At 39.6% G+C, this 22360-nt stretch overlaps 1 protein-coding gene across 1 annotated transcript; it reads left to right on the forward strand.

Moving 5' to 3' along the window:
* The first annotated feature begins 220 nt into the window (after positions 1 to 220).
* Positions 221 to 18527, forward strand: AQP11 (aquaporin 11). The gene is made up of 3 exons (XM_069070922.1): positions 221 to 964; positions 15280 to 15396; positions 18184 to 18527. Exons 1-3 carry the CDS (start codon positions 349 to 351, stop codon positions 18261 to 18263), a joined length of 813 nt encoding a protein of 270 aa, XP_068927023.1. The 5' UTR covers positions 221 to 348; the 3' UTR covers positions 18264 to 18527.
* The last annotated feature ends 3833 nt before the right edge of the window (positions 18528 to 22360 follow it).

A 22360-nucleotide genomic window follows, 5' to 3' on the forward strand; every position in this document is an offset into this window, starting at 1 on the left:
GAGCGAGGTGGGTGTGGGGTGTCTGCGTTTCTCCCCGGACTGGGTGAGACTGACCGTTGGGAGCCTCCCTCCTCGGAGTCGCCGTCCTAAGTCCGCTACCTTCCCTCCCTGGCTCTGCCCCCATAGACGAGCCGGGAGCCGGGAGCCGGGGAGGGGAGGACCTGGAGTAGGAGAGAGGAGGAGGAGCCCACCTTGAGCCCACCCCTTTCGTCCTATTTCCCCCTCTAAGCCTTCGCGCTGGAGCCGCTGGAGGAGGAGCTGGAGCCTGGGACTCTGGACCCGGGGACCGTCCCGGTCCAGGTTCAGGAGGTTCCCAAGCAGACGGACCTTTCGAGGGAAGAGCTGCTGATGACCCTGCTGAGGTTTTGGGCGGAGGGCCAGGACACCTGCATCTCCCTGGGGGTGATGCTCTGCGTGGTTCTGATCACCGGATTCTCGCGCGTCCTGATCCGGAGGCACGTCCGCTCCATGTTCATCCGCGTCTTCACGGCCGAGCTGCTGGGCACCTTCCAGCAGTGCTGCTGCTCCCTCGAGCTCCAGGTGCTGAGCGAGGTGGGGCCGGACAACCCCAGCTGGACCCTGACCATCATCTATTTCCTCTCCCTGGTCCATGGCCTGACGCTGGTGGGCGCCATCAGCAATCCCTGCGGGGTTCTGGAGCAGCTGGCGCTGGAGCAGTTGCCCCTGTGGCTGGGCTTCCTCAAGATCTTCGCGCAGATCGTCAGCTCGGCGTTCAGCCGGACTTTCATGGTCTGGGTCTGGAGCCTGGGCGTTTCCAAGCGACACTTTGCCGAGAGGGCTCTGAAGTGTGCCAGCCCCATCCACATCGCTCTGCCCGAGGCGTTCCTCGTGGAGATGCTCTGCTCCTTCATCTTCCACAGTGCCGTGATGCATTTCCAGGAGGTCAGGCTCAAGTTTCGAATCCACTTGCAGGCAGCACTCATCACGTTTTTGGTCTTTTCAGGTTTGTTTCGAGAGCGCTCACCAGGCATCCACACTCCCACTCCCTGTTAACCATACCCCACCACCAGTGTTCTAGCCATGTCTCCGTTGAGGTGGTTTTTCTTTTTTAATAATACTTTGCATTTCTGTAGTACTTCTGAAGTTTACTAAGGACAGCTCTGTGAAGGAGGGATATGGTTGTTCAGTCGTGTCCGACTCATCATGACCCCATTTGGGGTTTTCTTGGCACAGATACTGGAGTGGTTTGCCATTTGCTTCTCCAGCTCACTTTACAGATGAGGAAACTGAGGCTAACAGGGTTAAGTGACTTGCCCAGGGTCACACTGCTAGTGGCCGAGACCAGATTTGAACTCCGGAAAAAGAGTCTTCTTGGCTCTGAGCCGGGCATGCTGTCCACTGTGTCACTTAGCTGCCCATGAAGGGGCGGGGATGGTGGGGGAAAGAGCTCCATTATTATTATTACCCACATTTTGTGGAAGGAAAAGTTAAGTGACTTGCTAAAGTGGCAGAACTTAAATTCTAATCCAGGCCATAGGACCATAGGGTTTGGAACTTGTAACAAACAATTTAGATTGTCTAGGGCAACACAGCTAGTTTTACAGAAGAGAAAACTGAATCGTGGTGAGGGAGGGAGATGACTTGACCGAGGTTAAAAAGATAGTAATGAGTTGTGCTGGGATTTGAACCTAGGCAGGTCTTCTGATAACAAACTTGTTTTCCATTATAGGGCAATGCAGGTGGATTCCACATCAATTTTTACACTGTATCCCATTGAAGGGACTATAGGGCCTATAATAGTAATGAGTTCCTCCACTCCAGCTGTTGAGTTCTTTTCTCTGGCGTTTGCACACACACAAAAAAATCTATATTATTTTATTTTTTTCAATAACAACAACCTTGTGTTGGAACTGAGTGATGAGGTCCTGTAAGATACCAGAGGGCAGTGCCTTGAGAAATGAGTGGGTCATGTAAGATACTTCAGAGGGCATTGCCTGGAGAAAAGAAGGCTTGGGAGAATCACTTCTGTATTCAAACATTTAAGTGCTATCACATGAAAGGGAGATTTAGATAGTTTATTCTGTTTGGCTGCAGAGGACTTGTCTAGATTCAGGACTATCTCAATATGTCACCAAGCATTTATTAAGTGCATACAAAGAAAGACAAAAACATGGCCCCTGCTCTGAGGGAGCTCAAAGTGCAATGGTATTGACTTTGCAAATAATTACATGCATACAAGGTGCATGCATACAGGATAGGTAATGATTGGGCCCAATCACTGGAGGAAGTAGCAGGATTTACTTATTACAAAATAGTCACTTCCATTTGAAGTTTTAAATTTATAATGTTCTCATCGCTTATCCATAAACTCACTAAAAATTGCTAGAAGGTCCAAAAATATCTAATGGAAATTTTATACAGAACCCTTAAAAATTCTGTCATCAGGGACGGCTGGGTGGCACAGTGAATAGAGCACTGGCCCTGGAGTCAGGAGGACCTGAGTTCCAATCCGGCCTCAGACACTTAACACAAAAACTAGCCATGTGACCCTGGACAAGTCACTTAACCACTTTAACAAAAAAAAAAATCCAGGAATCTTTGGGGCAGCTAGGTGGCACAGTGAGTAAGGCGCCGGCCCCGGAGTCAGGAGAACCTGAGTTCGCTTCCAGCCTCAGACATTAACACACACAAAAAAAAACTAGCTGTGTAACCTTGGGCAAGTTACTTAACCCCAATTGCCCTCTAAAAGGCAAAAATAAATCTGTCATCATCATGTCTTTTCTAATACTTGTTTCCCATAGAAGTATAGTTACCTTAGCATCCCCTGACACATCTTGGGATATCTTAAAATTCACTTACAAGTCACCTAAAACCAGTTTACAAATTTTAAAATATACCTCAAATGGAAGTGACTTATTTGAAAAGCAAAACAAAACAAAACTGGTGCATTTGTGCATGATAGATAGCTCTGCTAATCCCAAATGCAGCAGACCATCTTCTGTGATGCAGAAGGATTTAATAAACAGTGTTGAATGACATAATACTTTTGAAATTGAGCATATTTTAACAAAAAAATTAAGTGGAAATTGTTTCAAAATATCAAGACAACTAGATTTCATGTGGAGACAAGGATATCTCTAGCCTGTTCTTTTTATTTGAACTAATTCTTTTAAAAATCATTTAAAATATTCTCTATATTTTAGCCTTGTAGAAGTAGAAAGTGAAACTACTGGTGGTACCAAGTCCACTTAAAGATTCTCTCTTTGTAGCTTCCAAGTTAGAGTTGAGATAATTGCTCACATTTTCATAGCATTTTATCGATAACAGCACTTTCCTCCCCAAAACCCAGTGAGTTGGGTCATGCAAATATTATTCTCTCTACAGATGAGGAAATTAGAGGTCAAGACTTGGCCAAGGTCTGAAGTTAATAAGTGGTAGAACTGAGACTTTAATTCAGCAAGTTCATTGTTCTTTCCAGATAGGAAAAAGGTCTTTACCTTCCTTTAAAATTTAAGCTGTGTTGTGTCTATCACCTCTCTCAGAAGAGCTATTTACACAATCTGTTCTCTAATGTTTTCTTTAGGGATGGAGAAGAAAAGTGTCCAGAAAGAACAAAAGTGTATTGTGGGATTAACAAGTTCATAGGTTTAAAGTTCTAGTCTTAGCTAAAGAAGAAAAATTCCCAGGGTCTTTCATAAAATTAATTCTGTGCAATAATGCATAATTAATAATTATGACAGTGTGATTATTTATAGACTGCTAGTGATAGCAATTTTACAGTCAAGCAAAGATTTTTTAAAATAGAGAAATGATAAGATTTGGAGCTTAAGATTAAAACTAAGGAAACCTGTTGAAGGAATTTCTGGAACAGCCCATTTTGGGCAGGGAGGAAAAGAACTTTCCTTCCTTCCTCCCACAGTTGAGGCCTTGAATAGAAGGTACAGCCCACTGGAGAACAGGAAACAGACATTACTCTTTGGGGACAGATCTAAATTGATAATTGCAGCATGATGTAAGTTATAGCTTACATGTGATTTCTTCTTTTGTTCCTTTTCTGTTAGAGTACTGAATATTAAGTTAAGTTCTCCCCTTAAAAGCTTTAGAACTGAAAGATCAAAGGAACCTTAGAGATCACTTGGATCAGCTGTTTCGTTATACAGAGGAAACCTAAGTCTCACAGGACAAGGAGCTTGCTTCTTTCATATAGTCAGTAAAAATGACAGGGATGAGCCTTAGGTGTTGTGATACCAAGTCTATTTCTCTTTCTTTCTACTGTATCATAAAGCCAGAGCTGTAACTAGAAAAAGGACTTTCTTCCAGAACACTGAAATTTAGAGGGTATAATATTTTAACGTGTACTCTTCAGTTGCTGGAAACAACTGAACTTTGTCATGTAGTTAGCAAGAATAGTGTGACACTCCTTTTATTAAAAGGATTTGTTCTGTGAAGTTTGGATTTGGTCAGATGGCCACACTTGAGTCAGTCAAAGGGCTGCACTTGAGAACCTAGAGGGTTACACATGGTTTTGAGGTCAAAGGTTCCCCATCCCTGATTCTAGTCCAACCACTCCCTGCATATGAATTCTCTCTACAGCACCTCTAATGGAAGTTATCTACTCCTAAAAAACTAACTAGTTTGGAGGCAGCATCAAGGCATCATCAGGAAGTTTTCCATTAGATTGAACTGAAATCTGTGTCTCTGTAACTTCTCTCGTAGTTCTTCTCAATCAAGATAAGTTTATTCTTTTGACAATATGATAACATTTTAGCCACTTGTTGTACAGCTTGAATGTGTTTTGTCATTTTCTCCTCCCCTTCTGCCTTAAATTCTTTTCTTTCCTGGAAGAAATTCCTCTAGCTGAGTCCCATATGGTAAGGTATTCACTTTCCTTAGCACCTTGAAGGACATCATGGATTGAGTCCAATCTCACCAGGGCCCATAGAGTCAGTGCAGTATTATAAAAAAGAAAACTAGGCATGGAGTCACAGAATCCCCCTTTAACTTACCCTGCTTTTTTTTGGCTCCTATGAATACAGTGTTGCCAATAGATAATGAAGGAAGATTTTTTTCATCTTGCATTTACATATTATTCTTGGCCAAAAATCATGAAACAAGGTAAGAAGAAGATGTGGATGGGAGGTGATTTGTACCCAAAGTGAGCAAATATACCACTGTATGTAAGAACAGTATGATTTAATAAATTTCATCTTCTCTCTACAAAACCAGTGAAACCAATCAATACAGGCCATTCTCTTGATTTGGGGGTGGAGGGATGGGAGTAGGAAAAAGTAACAAGCTGAGAATGGCCTAGAAAATATGGGTGTACTCCAAGAATAACTATGGATATGCATTTACAATATTAGTGATGACTTGTAGCCCTGTCCTAGAATGTGCCTGTAGGCTGATATGTGGAACTGGTATAATCAAATAGTATTTTAGTTAACTCATAATTCCCTGATAATAGTATCAAGATCATTAACAGATTTTTACTGCCCTTTTTATCCCAAGGGTAGCCTGGATAAAAAGTTTTACTAGTTTTACTAGTTCAATGGAGCTATGATTTACTATATAATAGCCTTCTTCAAAACTTCTGTGGATTGGTGATCTCAACAGAGTGATTCCTCCAATCCCCTACATCTTCTTATCCTGTGATCCATGAAAAATAGTACTTGAGAGATTTAAAAGTATTAGTGTTTATTTCAAGCCTGCCTCACTTATTCCCGGGATGTGGTTCCTTTTAACTGAGAAATTCTAGTTCAGTGACCAAAGAAAAGCAGTAAGTTTTACAGTTCTATAACATTTTACTGTTTATTGACCTATGAGTTTTGTAGTGCAAGTTATGCATATTTCCTGCTCTGTTAAAGTGAGCTTGGACTTGGAAAGAAGAACTGACTTAGGTATGGTCACCATGCAAGTTAACATTTTTCTGGAGGAACAGCCTTGTGTCTTTGGGCTTCAAACCCAGTGGTCTTTTCACCACATCATGGTATTACTTTGTGCATAACTGAGAGTGAAAAGAATATGTACCTATTTTCTCTAATTCCAGTTTTTAAAGGCTTCAACAATAAATCAGGCCCAACAGTTCACCTCACTTTTAGTATTTGAGTCCATGAGTTTCATAGTTCCAAACAGATTAGTGTGATACCTGTCTGTCAGGATGGGTAAAGTTCCAAATAAACTTCTAGTATCTTTGCAAAAGTTTTTTTTTTAAATACTTTTGTTACAAGATTTTTCTGGGGGGAATTTCAATGAAACCTATGTTATAAATCCTATGCAAAACTCACTTTTTTGTATTTGGTCCATGTTCTCGCAGTGATGACATTCAATTGTCATGTCCATGTAGGATAGGGATAGAGAGGATTGCACCTGAGTTTTCATTGGTAGAGGGAACTTCTAGATGAGGAAGCAACCTTCCCCCTCCCCCATGGAGGTCGGCACCTTCTTTACAACCAAGAAGTCTTGGAGAGTTGCCCAGAGTCCTAAGAGGTTCCATGATTTCCCAGGGGGCCAACGTGTCAGCAGCAGGATTTGCATCTGCTTCTTTTTGGAAGCCACTGTGCCATGTCAAAGATGACTTCTTGATCTATATATCCAGTCTTCATCTATTCTTGGTTCTAGAATGTGTGAATTGTAAGAAGGATATCTACTCCAGAAGGGCTTTGAGGCTCCAACGAAATAGGTATGCAAAGCACTCAGCATACCTTAAAGCATTACATAAATAGGAGTTATTTTAGTAAGTGGTCAGGAAATGTTGCAGAATTAGGAAGATGAGATTTTATTAACAATGAAACAATACTGAATTGCAAAAGAAAATAATGACCAATTGAGAGAAATTCTGAATTATGCTGTGCAGTTTGAAAGAATTTTAAAGAAGTAGGGGTATTTAGGAGGAATGGAGCAGTCAGGGGTGGCTTCTTGGAAGAGGTGGAATTTGTATTTGCATTTCAGAGTCAAGTTCATAAAGGTTGGCTATCAAATGTCTTCTAATGGGTCCTTTTCAGATTTATTCTGATGAATTAAAATAAGAAGTATTTTGATATTTATAGTCTAAAAGACAGATTTCCAAATATAGGTCTTGATATCTATATGCACACATAATTTGCATGTATATTTATATTTCATAGCCACTCTTTAAATATACAGAATAAATATCTTTAATTTTAATCTGTGCCATTTTTTGCATAGAAAGGTGACAGTTCTTGAAACTGAGGAGTGGGAATTTTCTATTTCCAATCCACATTGGGTTTCATATTGGCATATGACTTCCTTCCTTTCTTTCTTTTGCCCCTACTCCAAATTGGATTTTCCCTCAAGTTAACATGAAATATCTTGAATGTTCATAATTATGCAATTATCTGATACTGACAAGTTTAATAAAAATGAATCAACTTATATCAGTATAGTAGTTATGGTTTTTCTTGATACTGTGGGAAGGGTTAACTGAAAAGAGTTAGAGATAAAAAATAATTTTTAAAAATTTGGGGGGAAAAACTTAATTGCAGGGTACAGAACCCAAAAAATGACACAGAGAAGCTAACCTCCCTCTGAGGACAGCCCAGCAGGCCAGGAGGAAGTGGCCAGCACAGCGCTCTGGGAGCCCACGCTAGCCTGAGGTTTTAGCCCCAGGGCGGGCCTGACCATCCGCCAGCTGGAGCAACTTCAGATCACCAGCAGCTGTGGCAGTTTCCAGAATTATCAACACATAGATGCTAAGGACAAAGTGAGAGGTCAGTGCAGTGTGGACTTTGGGATCCAGTAGTTGGGAGTGTGTTGGCCTTTATCCCCTGGAGGGAGAAGCCACTGAGAGCTGTGGTGCAGCCGCCTCCACATGGCAGCTTCAGCTCCTGGCCTGCAGACTGTAGGGGGACCAAGCAACCAGGGTAATCGCTCTTGCTTTAACCTGCTTGGATCTGGATTGCAGTCTAGGGCGGAGGTCCTGGGGTGTGTGACCAGCTTGCCATAGCATGTGGAGGCTTCAGAGAGGGCACCCAACTAATACCTATGGCAACTGAGAAAACCCCAGCGTTTGGAACGAAGCTCCCCTGTCTGGTGGCAGAGTCCTACTGTGGCAAAAAGCCCAAAAGTCAAGTAATTGAGAGGCAGCATGACCAGGCAAAAGAAGCAAAGCACACAGAAAAATCCAATATTAGATTCCTATTTTGGGGACAAAAAGGATCAAAGCATGGAACAGGAGGAAGACAGTGAAGTCAGGACGCCTGCACCAAAAGCTTCAAAGGAAAATACAAGCTGGTTACAGGCCATAGAGGACCTTAAGAAGGAGAAAGAGAAGTGGAGGAAAAATTGGGAAGAGAATTGAGAATGATGCAAGAAAATTATGAAATGAGAGTCAATAGCTTGACTGAGGAAAACAACACCTTAAAAAATAGACTAGGAGCAGCCAGGTAGCACAGCAAGTAAGAGCACTGGCTCCAGTGTTGGGATGACCTGGGGATTGAATCCAGGCTCAGACACTTAGCACCCACCCAGAAACACCTGGCCGTGTAATCTTGAGCAAGTTACTTAACCCCAATTGCTTAGGGGCGGCCAGGTGGCTCAGCAAGTAAAGAGCACCAGCTCCAGTGTTGGGATGACCTGGGGATCAAATCCGGGCTCAGATACCTAGCACCACACCCAGAAATAACTGGCCGTGTAACCTTGAGCAAGTTACTTAACCGCAATTGCTTTAAAAAAAGAAAATAGACTAACTCAAATGGCAAAAGAGGCTCAAAAAGGCAATGAGGAGAAGAATGCTTTAAAAAGCTGAAATGGCTAGATGGAAAAAGAATCTCAAAAGATCACTGAGGAGAGTGATTCCTTCAGAATTAGATTGGAGCAAATGGAAGCTAATGACTTTATGAGAAATCAAGATGCAATTAAACAGATCCAAACAAATGAAAGAATAGAAGGCAATGTGAAATATCTCATTGGAAAAACCACTGACCTGGAAAATAGATCCAGGAGAAATAATTCAAAAATTATTGGACTACCTGAAAGCCATGATCAAAGTAAGAACCTAGAAATCATCCTCCAGGAAGTTCTCAAAGAAAACTGCCCTGATGTTTTAGAACCAGAGGGCAAAATAGAGATTGAAAGAATCCACCAATCACCTCCTGAAAAAGATCCCCGAAAGAAAAGTCCTAGGAATATTATAGCCAGGTTCCGGAATTCCTAGATTAAGGAGAGAATATTACAAGCAGCCAGGAAGAAACAATTTGAATATTGTGGAAACACAATCAGGATAACACAGGATCTGGCAGCTTCTACACTGAGGGATTGAAGGGCTTGGAATATGATATTCCAGAGGGCAGAGGAGCTGGGAGTAAAACCAAGAGTCACCTACCCAGCAAAACTGAGTATCATGTTTCAGGGGAAAATATGGTCATTCAGTGGAATAGAGGACTTTCAAGCATTCTTGCTGAAAAAACCAGAGTTGAATAGAAAATTTGACATTCAGATACAAGAAGCAAGAGAAGCATGAGAATGTAAACAGGGAAAAGGAACTTATCAAAGTTGAAATATTTATATTCCTACATGGAAAAATGATAATTGTAACTTATGAAACTTTTCTCAGTAGTTGAAGGGAATGGAAATATATATGTCTATATCGGAGGGCATACAAGCGTATGAATACATATGTAAATGTGTGTATATATGTTTACAGGTATACATAGATAGAGGGCACAGGACCAATTTAACAGGAAGGGATGATACTTAAAAGGTGAAATTAAGAGGTGAGAGAGGAATATAATGAGAGGAGATGGAGAGAGACAGAATGGGGTAAACTATCTCATATATAAGAGGCAAGGGAAAATGGTTACAATGAAGGGGAAGAACAGGAAGGCAAAAGGGAATGGGTCAACCTTACTCTCACTGAATTTGGCTTAGGAAGGGAATGACATACATGCTAAATAGGGTATCTCACCCTACAGGAGAGTAGGGGGAAAGGGGATGAGAGGAGGGATGATGGAAGGGAGGGCAGGCTGGGGGGGAGGGAAGTTGGAAGCATCCACTTTTGAAAAGGGACAGGATCAAAGTAGAGAATAGAACAAGTGGGAGGTGCAATAGGAGGGAGGGAAATATAGTCAGCCTTTTACAATATTTCTACTATGGTAATGTTTTGCATTAGCTACACATGTACAACCTATACTGAATTGCTTATCTTGTCAGTAAGGGTGGGTGACAAGGGAAGAAGGGAATGAATCTGGAATTCATAGTTTTAAAATCAAATGTTTAAAACATATATATATACACACACATATAAATATTATTTTACATGCAATTGGGAAATAAGATATAGAGGCACTGGGGCATAGAGATCCACTGTGCTCAACTGGAAAAGTCGAAGGGGGCATGGGAGAAGATATGGGAGAGAGCAGACTGGAGGAGGGGGTATCCTGTGGGACTGCCATTTTGGGGCGGTGGATAGGGGAAAACAAGGAGAAAATTTATAACTCAAAATCAGGCAGAAATGAATGATGTAAATCAGAAGTTAATAAAGCATTTGAAAAAAAAAGGAACAACTACTAAAAGGACAGATTCAGAGAAGCCTTGGAAAAATTACATGAACTGATAGAAAATGGAGTAGCACCAGAAAAATTGTATACAGTCACTACAATAATAAAAGGAAAACAATTTAAAAAAGGGGCAGGGTCAAAGTAAAGAATAGAACAAATGGGGGCAGGATAGGATGGAGGGAAATAGAGTCAGTCTTTTACATTATATCCACTGTGGAAATGTTTTGCGTAGCTACATGTGTACAACCTATATTGAATTGCCTATCTTCCCAGTAAGGGTGGGTAATGAGGGAGGAAGGGGAAAGAATCTGGAATTCAAAGTTTTAAAGTCAAATGTTTAAAAAAATATTTTTTTTTATTTTTTTTTTACATGCAACTGGGAAATAAGATATACAGGTACTGGGGTATAGAGATCCATCTTGCCCTATAGGAATGTTGGAGGGAGTTTGGGGGAGAATGTAGGAGAGGGCACATGGGGGAGAGGTATACAGTGGGATCACTGTTTTTGGGGTGGTGGGTAGGGGAAAGACAGGGAGAACATTTGTAATTTAAAATCTTGTGGAAATGAATGATGTGAACTAAAAATAAGCATAAAATTTAATTTAAAAAGAAAAAAAAAACTTAATTGCAGGAAGTGTTTCCTTATGGTTAAAAATTCAAACATACAGAAGTTAAATACAGATAACATGGTATCAGAAGTTAAATACAGATAATATGTATGGTATCTTTTTAATACATTGTGTCTATGAATTACCTTCCCTGAGGCTTAGTTTTTCCCATCTATAAAATCAGATGCTTGGACCAGATGTTGTCTAAAGTCTTTGAATTCTGATTTTGAATTTAAATTCTGATTTGAATTATCCAGTAGACCAGAAGACATTCATAATGATAACAGCTCCCATTTCCCTAGTGCTTTACAGTTTACAAAGTGTTTTCCTCACAAGCCTTTTAGTTAGGTCTAGCAGGGATTGTTATCCTCCATGTTTCAGTTGAGGAAAAGGAGGGATAGAGTCCTGATGTCATTCAAGTCAGTGGGCACACTGCTAGCAATATAGCAAAGTGATTGGTGTTCCATCGTATTTGGTATCAAATTATGAGAGCCTTTGTCCAAAACATTATGCTAATAGTAGATACTGACTTATTATAAGAGGAAGAAGGGTGGGCAAGAAAACTTTGCTCTAATTTTTTTGTGTTGTTTTTAAAAAAACAAAAAGTAGTAGCCCATTGTATGGAGATTTTAAAAATCATAATTTTAACACGCAGCAAAATGCCATAATTTGGTCCTGAATAAGGTAAAACGTATAAATTTCTAACGTTAATAAAAATTCCTTATTATACCAAAAGCTAAAAACTCTGTGATTTGTTTTGAAATTTTATTTTTAATTTTTTGTAATTTATATCAGTGTGACAAAGATTTGCTTCCAGGAGATGCCTGATGTAAAACTGTAATGGATTTCATAAATCTCATTTTCAGTAGACTTTTTGTAGATGATATTGATCCTTCCTGAGAAGATTACCTGTCATTATTGCCCATAATTTGATTAGTAAAAATGTAAAGCCACATTTTAGGTAAGGTGAATGGAAATGTTTAAAAGGGTACTTTTGCAATCTCTCCAAAGCACCTCTGTACTTTGATAGTGTAACAGGGCAAAGCTTCCGTGGTAGTGAAGTACTGCCCAAAAATATGTGACTTTTACGGCTGAAGAAGTCTGGTTTTAAAAAAAATAGAGAGTGTTAACATTTGAGTATCAAAGTGTATTTTATTTAAAAGCAGATTAAACAGTGTAAAATACAGTTTTATCAAAAGAATTACAGTAACTATCCACTTAATGATTTTGACAATCCAAATCTAAGCAGTTAGAAACTGGAGAGTATTTTAAGGACTAAGTAACTCTTATCCTTTTTTCAACACATAGGTCTGTAATTCTTTTATACTTTCATTTGATTGCCAAATTAGAAGGCCTGCCGTAGAACATTGCTTTTTTTTAAAAATCATGTTTTGTGTTTGAGTTTTTTATTTTTCATTTTGTGTAGGGTTTCTTTTTTTGTATGATACAATTTGAAAAACCATCCGATGATAGTAATGGCTACAAAGCACTTTTCTCACAACAAATTTAAGTAGTACCATAATGCCCATTTTACAGATGAAAACTTACCTGAAGCTTAGTTTCTCACAGGTCATGTTGCTTGTAAATGTTAGAGCTGACTCTCAAGCCCAAGTCTAAGGTCTTTTTCACTATAATTTATAATACCAACAATCTAAATATCATCCTGGACATACAGTATTATACACCCTGGGCATCTACTTTCTGCTTAGACCAGCTCTCAGTCAGAGGACCCCTAGACATTCTAAGTGATTTTGGAAAGGTTTAGTTGGGGGCTGGTTTGACCCAGGCAATCTAGAACTCCCCCTCTCTGTGTTAGAAACCCCAGAACCACCCTTTTTGGACCAAGAATTCCCTTCTGTGCTTAGGAGTTCCCTGTACCCAAAATGACTACCCAATTGTAGCTGTATATTTAAAGACAGTCACTGGGGTTCATTTTGTTTCTGATCACTTCTGCCTCAGGATAGGTACAATTAGAGCTGCCCTAATAGGTAGGTATATCAAGAGTGAGCACTTTGGTGAATATTCATGCCCTTTGGCACGAGTATTCTGAAAAGAGCCCCCAGTGGGCCTTTTTTACTCAGTATTTTAATATCCTGGCATCCTACATTGGGATGTCTAATTCTTCTGATAGAGATACGAGAATCACAGCACTAAGGGAAACAATATGATCTAGGAATGAATAGAATAAGGTATTCTGGGATAGCCTAGTAAAAGACTTTAAATTAGCTTAAAGAAAAGTTAGACTTAATTGTGAGTCACCTTCAGTTTGCCATGGTGAAGTAAAACCCAGTTAAGGTAATTTTTAGGTTCAGGAATTGGAGTCCTTTTTAAAATTGAGAAGTGCTTGTAAATTTCTAAGATCAGCTGCTAATTAATCAAAGGTTTGAGAATGAACTAGCTGAATGTTCATAGGCTACTCCAACACTCTCCACCTGGCTTCCAATGGTACTGTGATGCTTACTACTTGTGAAACCTTAGGAAAGCCATGCCCTGGGCCTCAGTTTCCTTATCTGTAAAATCGAGTTGGATCAGAAGGGCCCATGTTCCTTCCAGGTCTAAGTCTATGTACCTCTTAGAAATATTGTGGCACTATTCTAGGAATGGCAGAGTTGGAGCCAGAATTCTGGGCTCAGATTAGCTGCCCTGGCCTCTCTGTCTTACCAGAGTGATGCCTTCCATTGCTAGGTCAGTGACTGGGTCCCTCCACCACAAATGCCTAACACAGCAGTGACTCCAGTGGCAACTACTGAATTGTTCACTGTCTTCAAGTAGCCCAATGATGAGTTCCAAATCTGTGATGGTTTTAATAAATTGTCATGAGGATCACCAGTAATGCATTCATAGTACTCATTAAAATAAAAATTAAGTGATGGATTCTATTACTATCTTGGCACTTTTATACTAGTAACTTGTACCTTTTTCTTCTTTGTAGTGCTATTTGGGCTTTACACTACTTATAGTTAAAATTGGGTCAACAACAAAAAGTTGTAAAAAGAAACCCTATACAAGATGAAACAAATAAAAAACTCAAACACGAAACTTGATTTTTTAAAAAAAAGCAATGTTCAACAGCAGGCATTCTAATTAGGCAACTAAATGAAAGTATAAAAAAAATTATAGACCTATGTGTTGAAAAAAGATAAGAGTTACATAAACTCTCCAGTTTCTGGTAACTTCTTTGATTTGGATTGTCAAAATCATTAAGTGGATAGTTACTGTAATTTTTTTGATAAAACTACATTTCACACTGTTAAACCTGCTTTTAAATGAAGTCAACATCAACAATAACTTATTTTTGTTTGTGATCAAAAGTTTGGGGGTTTTTTTTGCTGTTGCTGTTTTTTGTTGGGTTTTTTGGTTTGGTTTTTTTTTGCCATGCTAACACACTACCCAAAGCTTTAGGAACACCATCATTTGTTAGGATGATTTTAAGAAGATGTAAGGCACCTAAATCTACCAGTAATATTTTCTGAGAACTAGCATCGTAATAATACCATGCTGTAGTGTTTTCTTATTCTAACATGCTCCCCCTTGTTACTATAGTAGAAATAAAGGATCGGAAAGAGAAAGGATGCTGAATTCTTCATTACTCTTTGAGGCTGGAGTAATACCTAGAGAGATACTAATTTGACTCAACTGAACTCTGAAAGAATGTGGTATAATGGGGGGGAAATACCAAACTCAAATATTGGATTTGTATTCAGAAGACCAAGGTTTGGATCTAGCTTTGTCACCTTTGCCAAGTCACTTTACTTCTTGGGCCTAAACCTCTCTCATCTGTAAAGATGAAGGGTCTAGAACTGGAAGGTTTTTAAGGTCTCTCTAAAACACTAAAATTCTGTGGCTGTATAAGCCTTCTAAGTCCCTTCCCCTTTGGGAGTCTCCGTCTTTTTACCTATTTACAGTAAAGAAAATGGATTCTGTACATGTTGTTTCTTCTGATAGAAGACAAGCTTCTTAAGGGCAGGAATTGTTTCATTTTTGTCATTGTGTTTCTTAACATAGTGCCTGGCAGATGATAGACTTTTAATGAAGGCTTATTAGGTTTTTTTACAAGATTGGCGAAAATATAGTTGTAGAGCTAATTTGCTAAATATCTAAGATGGCACATTAGTGATTGCCATTTATTTTTAGTTCCCAGTGAATGAAAGATACAAAATCTTGTTTAGTGTCACTTTGCTTGAAATGTATTACAGGAGGAAATCTAACAGGAGCTGTATTTAATCCAGCTTTGGCCCTTTCACTACATTTCCAGTGCTTTCATGAGTTATTCTTCAACTATTTAATTGTGTATTGCCTGGCTCCTTCTTTAGGTAAGCACATTTCTATTTCATGCATTTTCAGGAAATGATGTAACCTTTAATTCTATCGTCAAGTCTCCGTTGTCTCATAAGAAGGACTGGAAGAACCCTTAGTGTTAAGGCAGAGGCCAGAGTCCACCTTTGAAGCACCAATAGTAGAACATTTTGTAGGGGCTCTCCCAGCGTACCTTAATATTCTTGTGCATTGCATCTTGAAACATGTGACTTTAAGGAATATCAGAACTGGAAGAGAGGGCCTAGCTTTACATGCCAGATTGTCTCCAAGCCATATGTCTTGTTCATATATGTCATGAAAGTTTTATCTTACTTCTTGGTTTAGGGAGCATTTATTAAGTCCTTAACTTTCTAAAAATTAGTATATGTTTAAAGAAAGCAGGTATACTTCAACACAAGAAATAAACATAGTCTTTAAAAGTATGTAAAGAGAAGTTATAGTTTACCACTGACTTCAAATATAAGGTTGGAGACATGAAATCATGGGAAAAAAGTAGTTTGGTCCAAAGCTAGGATGATCAGTGGGACAGTGTGGTGCAATAAAAAGATGAATGAGCTGGGAGCCTGGAGACCTGGGTTCTCATTCTAGAACTGACACTTGGGCAGATCCTTTCTGGGTCTGATTTCTCATTTCTAAAATGAATGTGTTCATTGGAGTGGAAAAGTAGAATTTAGGCCCATGGTATTAAAAAAAAAAAGCTAGGTGGTGAATCGGATAGAATGCAGGGTCTACAGTCAGGAAGACTCATCTTCCTGAGTTCAAATCTGGCCTCAGACATATATTAGCTGTGTGACCATGGGCAAATCATTTAACTCTGTTTGCCTCAGTTTCCTCATCTGTTAAATGAGCTGCAGAAAGAAATGGCAGGTCACACTGGTCTCTGTCAAGAAAACCCCAAACGGGGTCATAAAGAGTCAGATATGGGCAAAAATTTTAGAACAACAAAAAGCCAGGAAAAGCATGGGAGAGAAAATGAAGGGATCATAGAAATAATATGATCGTTTTAGTTTAAAAATGGAAGGGACAAAAATTTAAGCCCATCAGGTTCTAAAGATAACAGACTGGAAGAATAAAGAGTAGGGATGACAATTCCTAAGCTATATATTTGGTCATTGTGTGAGTCACAGTATTACCCAATTTTAGAGAGCAGAAAAGGGACCCTGAGAGTGATGAGGTCCAGCATTCTCATTTTACAGATGAAGAAACTAAGGCTGAGAGAGGTGACCTGTGTGCCCAAGGTCACATAGCTGTTAAGTGGCAGAAGAGAAATTGGAACCTAGATCTTTTGAGCCTCTTGACTCCAAGTCCATAGTTCTTTTTTCCACTGTATACCACCTTTGTTTCCTTTCTGAGCAGAAAGATTACAATTCCCAAATGATCATTTCATAATTTCAAATATGTGAGATTTGAATGATCATCTTCTCCATCCCCTATAAAAATCATTCAAAATGTTGAAAATGTAAAGTAACAGAAAGTATATACCAGATCCATCCCTAATTTATGGATTTCATAGGAAGAAAGTCTGGCATATGTGGTTTTCTTAAAATGAGGGTTAGTTGATTTTGATGACTATTGGAGGGGGCAAGGCAGGGCATTTGGGGTTAAGTGACTTGCCCAAGGTCACACAGCTAATAAGTGTCAAGTGTCTGAGGCTAGATTTGAATCCAGGTCCCCCTGACTCCAGGGCCAGTGCTCTATTCACTGTACCACCTAGCCACCCCTATGACTGTTATTAAATACAGTAATTACATCCTGACTTCATCAAGAAAACAAAAATAGTCCTGGGGAAATTAGTGACATGGTCATTGTTTCTGTCCTTGTTTTGCTTTATGAAGTCTCAAGCTGCAGAATGGACTGATGCCTTCCTGGATTGTGTGGCATCTGAATGCTGTAGAACCATAACACTCAATTGCTCCTTCTTTAGAAAAGAGCAGGCCTTCTTAACTGGCATCCTCCAAATTAATTCTACTTTGGTGGGTTAGTGCAGCATAATGCCTTGTCTAAGGTGATTACTGAACTTAGAAAAAAACCCAACTACCCAAGGCATACTAGCTCGATGTTGTCTAATCCCCCGCTAGTGGAAGGTGATGTCTTAGGATTTATTAATATCTGAGGTTCTCAACTTCATGTCCCCCCTAAAGCCAAGCACAGTGCACACAACAAGCACTGAATAAATGCTTGTTGGTTTGATATATAATTCTTAATAATATAACATATACTTCTTAAGATTAGAAAATAATTTTTTTAAGTGTAAATCTTTGGGAAGCGTTTATCTTGTAGGATTTGGCTCTTCACTGAACTTGTTGGAAACTTTCTATCTATATCTGTTAAGTAGCATTGTGTTACATTTTAAAAGAAAATATGTGTCTGAAAGGGTGTAATCCTAGGCCCACCTTATATTATGTGTGTTTTTACAAGACAGGACTCATAAGTATTTTCAGAATTCCTTATTTAATTCACAGCATCTCTGGGATCAGCAGGGACAAATATCATTGCCCCCTTAAAGAGAGACAGCTCAGCAAGTCAGACTTGACGCAGGGATTCCTTTGGACTCACAGTTTTTCTCATTACTTTATTATTGGAATCATCTTGATTCCTGCTATGGATTATTTTAAGGATTTTGTATTGAAAGAAAATAAAAATGAAATTCTTGATTTTAGAAATTCTATAAGCAGCATGAAGTCTTGCCATAGGAAATCTTTATGAACACATATAGTTCTTAAGTATACAAAACTGAATGATTATAGCCTTTTTGATTTTTTAAATGTTATTTTGTCTTTCAGGTATAATGTTGATGGTTTTGATGTTCATCCATTTCCTTCCTTGGCTGCATAACATGAATAGAATTCAAAAAGATGAGTAGTGACTATCAAAGACTAATACTAAGTTAAATTGCAGTCCAGCTGGATGTGAAGCAGTCACCAAGTTCTATCGCTTCATGTTCTAAATGCCAGTTGCACTTTTCTCCAAATGTCAGATTTCTTTGAGGATGCTGTCTTACAGTTCCCATCACTGAGACATTTTAAAAATCAATGTGAAATTGAGGTCTCCTGTTTGTAAAGACTTGTTCTTTTGAATGATATATATTAAAATGCTGCTGGAAAGAACTCATTACATTAAATTTAAATTTCAAGTGACAGTTGTTAACCTTTTTCACAAAAGTTAAGCTGTAGAGAGGACAGGAGGGGAGAGAAAGAAATTTTAAAAGTAATACGTATAGTCAAGAGCTATACAAATTCATATAACTAAGAGCCTTCCCAATCAAAGTACTAGGACAACTGATTGAAATTTCTGTTCTAGAGTCGGGTAGATTCTCCTTCTAGCAACAAATTTGCCATAATGTTGCTAATCGCCATCATAGATTTCATCTTCCACTAGAAGACACTTATATGTAGACAGATATATAAAAACTACAGTAGATTGTGTCCTTATTTTCCAAATACACTTTATCTAACCTCTGAACCTACGTTAGGATTCCAGTGGTTCATGATTCATCACCTCTACCATCACAGCATCTCCCTTCTTTAGTAAATGGTTTGGGGAGGTACAGCAGCCAATAAAGTTTATCCCTTGATGGCCAGGCCTCTGTTGATGAGCCTCTCCACATTTAAGAAGGCTATTTCTCAGATGATAGGTCATCTGTCACTGTACTTACTCATAAAGCCTTTCCATCTTAGTAGGACAGATCTGTAGGAGCTTGTTCTCTGCTGGCACAGCCTTCAAGAATCTGGTGTCACCTTCATGCCATGAGTAGGCATCCCAAATATACTTTTCATGATACTTCTGGACTATGAAAGCAGCATAGTTCAGTGGAAGGAGCACTGTATTTTTCGAGTAAAGTGATGGACCTTCATATCCTGGCCCTGTCACTTACTACCTTACGACCTGTCAGGTCACAACATCTCTGGGACTCGGGCCTCTTGGGACTTTAAGTCTTTGAACCTAAGTGCCTTTTAGATAGAATGAATTCCTTACCAGCTTCCTTCCATTTTGCTAGTTTCATTCAATTCAAATGGGTGAAAAAGAAAGCTCAGAGAATAGCTCCAAAACTTCCCACCATGATATTTTCATTTGGGGTTTTTTGTTTGTTTAGTTTTTTTTTTTGCTTTGCTTTTTGGAGGGCAATTGGGGTTAAGTGACTTGCCCAAGGTCACACAGCTAATAAGTGTGTCACGTGTCTGAGGCCAGATTTGAACTCAGATCCTCCTGACTCTAGGGCCGGTGCTCTATTCACTGCACCACCTAGCTGCCCCACTATTTTCATTTGTACACAAATGAATTCTTTGAGACATAACACTCTCTTGGTTGTGTTGGTTAGGGCTGCACTATCTTCATAGGTAAAGCTGAAAAACAAGAAAATGTTTACTGAGTAAGACTCTTTTGCCCACTGATTCAAATTTATGACAGTCCTATGGTTCATTCCCCATAGTTACCAAGTCCTGTCAATTCTATGTAGGTATGTATTATTTCTTTCATTTAGTCCCTCCTCTTCACTCGTGTAGCAAGGACCTAGTCCAGGTCCTCATCACCTCCTGCCCGGACTGTTAAAGACTGACTGGTTTCTCTGCCTCTGATCCACCTTGCAAAATATCCTTTCTCATGACCAGTATGCAACATGGTTTAATAAGAAGGACATTAGATTTGGAATCAGAGAACCTGGGTCCAAATTCTGGTTCTGAGAACTAACTGTGGAATTCAGGACAAATTGCTTTGCCTCTCTAGGCCTCAGTTCTTCATCTATAAAATTTGGGGAGTTGGGCTAGATGAACTCTAAAGTCTGTTGCTGTTTGAAATGCTGTGATGCTTATGACTGACCATCCTACTACACCCGCTCAAAAACCTGTGACCTCGTTTTTACCTAAAGGATAAAATATAAACTCTTCACTCTGTCAAAACCTTACACAATTTGGCATCAAGTCTTCCTTTGTTACCTTCAGAGGACTCCACATCATTTTCCAGTCAGACAGGATTGCCTGAACCAGCTGTTGTCCTCTTTCCCAGCTTGGTTTGTACAGGTCATTTCCCAGACCTAGAAAGTTTACCGATTGTTCCCTCCACTTGCCCCAGATCAAAGTGATTCATCATTCTCAAATTTTCCTAGGACACTTTGGACTTTGCCCATTACTCTCTATCTTGTTTGCTTGTGTTCCTGTTTTATCACCCCTGTAGACCATAAGTTCCCTGGGGGCAGGGACTGGCTTTTTTTCTTTTTCATCTTTATATCTCCAGCATCTAATATTGTGCTTGGAATGTAAGCAGGCACTTAAAATATTTGCCAAATTGAGCCCAACATTGCTAGGTGACTTACCTGCAAATGATAAAACTGTTCAGCTATACAGAACACAGTATTAATCAGTGCTTGCTCTGGCCTGCAGATTTGATAATGGATTGCTTAGAGTTTGCAGAAAAAGCTTCTGCAAACAAATCTGTACTTCGGTAGTGTGAAGGTCATCTGAGGTAGCCCTCTAATTTAACAGGCAAGATTATCCAAGGTTTCTTATCAAAACAGCAGAGCCTGGTTCCTGCCCAATCATAACAACACGCACCCCCATTTGTTTGGAACATTGCACTTGTGCCTGGCAATTTGCCAGGTCATGCTGTTAACTTTGTCCATTTGCCTTATTCCCTATGTTTGTCATGAACTCTGCACCTCTTGTTTCAGTACCTTTTTTTCCTTTTACCAGACCTGTGCTTTCATTGGTCTAGGGAGATCCTGGGGTGGAACTTCCTCTATCAATGAGATCAGCATCTCTTCAATTTAAAGTATTTAGAGAGCTGCCTGGGGGCACTAAAAGTTAAGTGGCTTGCCCACCTGGGGTCCCTCAGCTAGTATGTGTTGTGATGGGATTTCCATCTAGGTCTTCCCCTGAAAGGCTTCAAAGATCTACTCTGATGTTACCATTGCCACACTTTTTTTCTTCAATAATCATGTGCCCTATTTAAGTTACACTGAATACAAACTGATTATGGACAAGCAGTGTAGACCAGCTATACTATACTTTCTTTTACTCTAAACTTGGAAGGTAACCATGCCACACATGAAGATGAGTTGAAGAAATGGTGGAATATTTAACCTAGAAAAAGGGAAGTTTTGGGGACACCATTGCCGCCTTCCAGTATTTAAAGGGCTGTCACATGAAAGGGGGATTAAATTGTTCTACTTGGGCTCAGAAAGCAAAATGATAGTAATGAGTGAAAGTTTTCTAATGATTGTGAAACGAGCTGCTATTAAAGGTAGTAGATGACTGCTTGCCAGTGATACTATAGAAGGGACTCTTGTTCCAGACTCTACATGGTTTCTTAGGGCCTCTCCAACTCTTAGATCTCATGAAGTTGGATTTTTAGCTCTAGTCCCTAGTAGTTTTTAAATAGCCCTTCCCAGGCTTGCTTTTTATTGGATACCCAAATACTTGGTGGAGAAAAATTTTCATTGGCAACTTAGTGATATGGGTATTGCTTGAATCCCTAGGCAGCCACCTTAAAGTTACCAGTGAGCTCCTTGAGGGTGGAGATTTTTATGCTTTTCTTTGTATGCCTAGCACTTAGGACAACACTTGGCATATAGCAGGCACTGATTTAATGCTTGCTGACTTGACAAGCTTCTTGAGGGCAAGGACTATGTCTGATCTATGTCAATATTAGCCCCTGTTTCTCCTCCTACTCCCCTTCCCTGCCAGTGCAGAGCACAAGGCTCTACATGTAGTAGAATCTCAGAACTTAGAAGGGATTGAAGAGGACACCTCTTCCAGGCTTCACCTGAAGCGTTTTGGATTTCCTAAAACATGAAACATTTGATACAGATGGTCACCCAGACTCTGAATGAGGAAGCCTTTTGGTGCAATGGAAAGATCACAGGCTTTGGAGTCAGAAGACTTGGGTTTGAACCCCAGGTTTGCCATATGTGTGAACTTTGGCAAGGCATCCAACCTGTTTGGACCTCAGATTAATAGTGGTTGACTG

Source organism: Petaurus breviceps, unplaced genomic scaffold (genome assembly GCF_028583685.1).
Source record: "Petaurus breviceps papuanus isolate PSGF00001 unplaced genomic scaffold, PetGlider_PUasm1.0 90823, whole genome shotgun sequence".
Classification (NCBI taxonomy): domain Eukaryota; kingdom Metazoa; phylum Chordata; class Mammalia; order Diprotodontia; family Petauridae; genus Petaurus; species Petaurus breviceps.

Excerpts from the sequence above, each read along its gene's own strand:
- AQP11 (XM_069070922.1), top strand. The coding sequence starts at position 349 with ATGACCCTGCTGAGGTTTTGGGCGGAGGGCCAGGACACCTGCATCTCC. Across the intron at positions 965-15,279 it reads CACGTTTTTGGTCTTTTCAG|GAGGAAATCTAACAGGAGCT; the intron begins GTTTGTTTCGAG and ends AATGTATTACAG. Across the intron at positions 15,397-18,183 it reads TTGCCTGGCTCCTTCTTTAG|GTATAATGTTGATGGTTTTG; the intron begins GTAAGCACATTT and ends TTTGTCTTTCAG.